Below are 3,960 nucleotides of genomic sequence, written 5' to 3'. Positions count from 1 at the left end.
CTGTGTTTCGAAGGTCAACCTGCGACGGCCAAGAAACGGCCGCGTTTGCTGGACACGTGGCTCGTGAATGTTCCGTCACCGCTGACTTGGGAGAGCGCGTCGAGCATGTTGGTGCGGGGAATGCGGACGTTGTCAAAGAGAATTTTCCTGTCCACACAATAACTAAAAGAGATGCCATGAATTCACGAGTCATATCAGGCGGTGGAGGATGGACGGACGGACGAGTACCCGTTGTCGACGCCGTTGCAGCCCATCTTGTGGCCCATTGTCCATCATTATGTCGAATACTTTGACACGTCGTTGTCATGTGTGAATTGCATTGTCATGCACGAATTGTCCAACACTCCAATCTGTCATTACTTCAAAACTTCATACATTTCTAAAACTAATATACCTTTATCATATCATATTTTCAGCGAAAGATTTTGGATTTTGTTAAACTGAATTCAATACTCACTTCAAGTATATATTTTGGCGGATCACTGATCGACTGTGCAAATTGCTCAACTTTCTAAATTAATTGGAGAAACATGAACTCTCAGATCCGATCGGTTTTGAATCCTTGTGAAAGCACTTGAAATTGGCTATCAGAATGTGTGTCCATCTTTGTTCTAGCACAAATAGCCGCTGAGTAATTCAAGAAGGAAAAAATCCAAATTTTGGCGGATCACTGATCGGTCACGTATATCTAAAAATAGACATCCGGATAATGTGTAGAACGCGCTGGGGCTCGCGCTAAGAAGTGCCGTGTTACGAAGCCACGGCGGCCGTGCTGGGCGACGGATGGACCTGTGGCAAGTTCGCCGGGGACATCACGTCCTCCACCCCCACTTTGTCGTCGTTGCCTCCCATCGACTCGTTCAAGTTGTACGTGGAAGTGCTGTCGACGGCGTCAGCACTAGTGTCTAACGAGAACAAAATCTTCAAGGGGGTGCCCAAAGCGTGGCCGGCAGTCGGTCCGTTCCTCACCGATCGCGTCGGGTTTGGTTTTCCGATCCTGTCGAAATTGACGCACCAAGGCCCCGTCCAGGCGATCGCGGGGGTGCTCGCCGACAACGTCGACGCTTCAGTGTCGGTTACAGGGCTCGAGGTCGAAGTCGCTGCCGCCATTGTCTTCTGCACCCAGGTGCAGAATGCGCCCCTTCTGGACGATATGACCACCGTGGCTCGCTTCGTCCACACGAAAGATAACGTTACTATGGTTGACGAAGGAGCTTGGGTCAAGGCATTTGGTCAAGACGATAACGTGGCAGCGTTTGCTGTGGGGTTGGTGGAACATACACTCTTGCGGGTGGCGGCATCGCCCAGTGTTATGCCGACCGACTTGTTCGACGCGTGCAACGTGCCTGAAGTGACGTCGGCACACCTGGCGGAGATGGTCAACTGGCTCGCGGTGCAGCAAATGCTCCATCACTCTTTTTACGACGTCTACGGGAACTAGTCTCAGGCTAAACAAGCTGCTAATGTTACCGGTAGTATTTGAAAATTGATCTAAAATGGCTATCATTCCGAGGTTACTGTAGGTACGAATTTCATGGCCCCGTTCAATCGAATATCGCCGCCCGAATCGGGCACCAATATCTCCCATTGGTCAATCCGAAATTATTTGTCGCTGATTGGCTACAATCCATGCTCGATTTTCACCGGAAAGGCGAAGTGGATACTAATTAGCCAATCGGCATTGTTTGTGCTCGATTGAAAGTGAACGAACCATTGAAAATTGAGAAATTTGAAGAAAATCTACAATATTTCACACATTATTCCTTTTACTTCATGCTAAGAGTTTAGCCCTACGTTGATGAGACCCTTGGCGAGAAACAAGTCTTAACAGTGGAAAGATTGATTGTCAAGCCAAGTGATCCAAATAAATATTTACGGTGAATCGAGCAGAGCATTTTTGGCTTTGACCATATTCCGTCGAGCAAAGTACAAGGCAATGCCAAAACAGGCAACGGCCCAAGCCATCCACGCTAGCGGAAACATCATGGCTTGGATGAGTCCATCCTTGTCTTGATGGCACTCTGGGTTGAGCACGACGACGCCGTCCACAAGTACGCTGTTGCAGTGAGGAGCCCAAGCGTCCTTGATGTAGCCCATGATGATGGGGGCGGGGACATCCCCCAGCACATGCTGGGACAGGGAATTCAGCCCCACGGCGAGGGCTTGTTGTGATGGGTGGACAGAGTGAAACATGGCGATCATCACGACGGGCGAAATGGTACCGGCGATGACAGTTGTGAGTCCATTCCACACCAAGAACCATGTTCTGTCAGGCAAGGCAGCCAGCGAGAGGAGCATGGCCCCTAGCCCTAATGGAAACCCCAATGCCATTTGACGGACAGCATAGTATTGTCGCATGTATGGGGCACCACGGCTCGTCCAATCCAGCACTACGCCCCCCAGTAGTGTGCCCACCAAGGTTGTTGCAACTACACACATATAATATATTGTCAGAGCTCGTGGTGAGCCCTGTACAAGGCTACTTGCCGATCATACAAGTATATAGCACATACCTGTTAGGAACCCCATCGTGACATTAGCATCCGTTTCCGACGAAAATACCCCCAGGCCCAGGAGCAACAGCGTGATAAAAATGCCCAGCCCCGCACTCGAAAACATCATGGCTGCCACGCCAAGCGATAGCCACGCAAACGTAGCGTTGGTACAAACGTCCCAAACTTCCCCGAAAAACGATTTGTGTGACTCACTTTCTGTCGCCAACAAGCTTTGGGATTCGGTGGGGTTGTCGTTTCGGATGCGATTGAACTCGTCGGGAACGCCAAAGAAGCAAAGCCAAAGCAACGGCACCATTGCGAGCCCCTCCATGGCAAACACCGAGTCCCAGCCCCAAGAAGTCGCAGACAGCGTTGATGCCGCGATATTACCCGCAATCGCTCCCACGGTAGAAGAGATCATGTACACACCCAACCACATCGTCTGGAAGTTGCTCGGGCTGTGGTCGTTGATGAAGGGGGGCGCAATGCACTGGAACGAGGCTTCCCCCACTCCGCTGAGGAATCGACCCAGAAGTAAAAGTTCAAAGCTGTTGGCGGACTTTGAAATGCTAGAGATCGCCACGGCAACCACCCACACGGCCAGCCCAATGGAAATGAGTCGAAACGGTTTCGTGGTCATCGCGAGGTAGCCAAACAGCGGGATCGAGATGGCGAACGTGGTCACAAACGACGATGAGAGCAGGCCAAGCAGTGCGCCAGGGTCGGTGGTGTTGTGTGAGACTTGGATAAAGTATTGGAACTGGGCCGGGGCGCCCGAAGTGATGCCTCGGTCAAAGTAATTGACAAAGTTGATTGCACAAAGCAAGACGAATATCCACGGCGGCATCGTCGTGGACGTCATTGGCTCAGACGGCATGGATTGATTGGCAGGTTGAGCTTTGATAAGTGAGCCAAGTCCAGTGAATCGAAGGGGCTTTTGTCTGTTTCAAAAGTTGTGACAACCTCTATTTGGTACCCAAATCAAAGTACAAACACTCCATTTCCCGTCAAACGACAAACATTCTTGCAAAAGTGAATGTAATTTCAGCGACATGAGACACAGCTGTCATGCTTGTACACTACTATCAGTGGTACTACGTCGTACTACCCGTAGTAATACGAAAGTAACAAAAAAGTAGCTCTCGGTTATAGACTGTAGTTTAAAGTCTATGATGTTGTCATTTCTTTATCAATTTTAGATTTGAGGCATCCGCTTATCCTGTTCTGTCAACTCAATGTCTTTTTATAGTTAACATGTAGTAAGCTTAAATATTAAGCTGCGGCAACGAAAATCGCCCCGCATGAGGTGTGAAAAGTTGGTGGCTTATAGATGGCGTGCACCATAGAAGTTGAAAGGAATATTAGTACTGTACTAGTACACCATTACCCTATCACGTTTGACATTTTATCCAGTCAATAATGTGGTGATAAAAAATACTGCTCCTACTACTACTACTTAGTATTA

The 3,960-nt window shown here is 49.2% G+C and overlaps 2 protein-coding genes across 5 annotated transcripts; one reads left to right on the top strand and one right to left on the bottom strand.

Moving 5' to 3' along the window:
• Nucleotides 1–530: 530 nt before the first annotated feature.
• H257_11958 (hypothetical protein) lies at nucleotides 531–1,595 on the top strand (the record flags this gene model as incomplete). Of its 4 annotated transcripts, XM_009839042.1 has the most annotated exons (5): nucleotides 531–551; nucleotides 718–864; nucleotides 929–1,126; nucleotides 1,212–1,472; nucleotides 1,524–1,595. In XM_009839042.1, 4 exons carry the CDS (start codon nucleotides 531–533, stop codon nucleotides 1,353–1,355), a joined length of 510 nt encoding a protein of 169 aa, XP_009837344.1. In that variant the 3' UTR covers nucleotides 1,356–1,472; nucleotides 1,524–1,595. The 4 variants fall into 4 exon arrangements, with proteins under 4 accessions (XP_009837344.1, XP_009837342.1, XP_009837345.1 ...); XM_009839040.1 differs by having other exon boundaries at nucleotides 718–867; nucleotides 929–1,472; XM_009839043.1 differs by lacking the exon at nucleotides 1,524–1,595 and having other exon boundaries at nucleotides 1,212–1,514.
• A 12-nt stretch (nucleotides 1,596–1,607) lies between these two features.
• On the bottom strand, nucleotides 1,608–3,437 carry H257_11957 (hypothetical protein). Its single transcript, XM_009839039.1, has 2 exons — nucleotides 2,514–3,437; nucleotides 1,608–2,429 (listed from the first exon to the last, which is right to left on the bottom strand). Exons 1-2 carry the CDS (start codon nucleotides 3,370–3,372, stop codon nucleotides 1,873–1,875), a joined length of 1,416 nt encoding a protein of 471 aa, XP_009837341.1. The 5' UTR covers nucleotides 3,373–3,437; the 3' UTR covers nucleotides 1,608–1,872.
• Between the last annotated feature and the right edge of the window lie 523 nt (nucleotides 3,438–3,960).

Source organism: Aphanomyces astaci, assembly GCF_000520075.1.
Source record: "Aphanomyces astaci strain APO3 unplaced genomic scaffold supercont1.37, whole genome shotgun sequence".
NCBI lineage: Eukaryota > Oomycota > Saprolegniomycetes > Saprolegniales > Verrucalvaceae > Aphanomyces > Aphanomyces astaci.
This window is presented reverse-complemented; position numbering and strand designations above follow the sequence as displayed.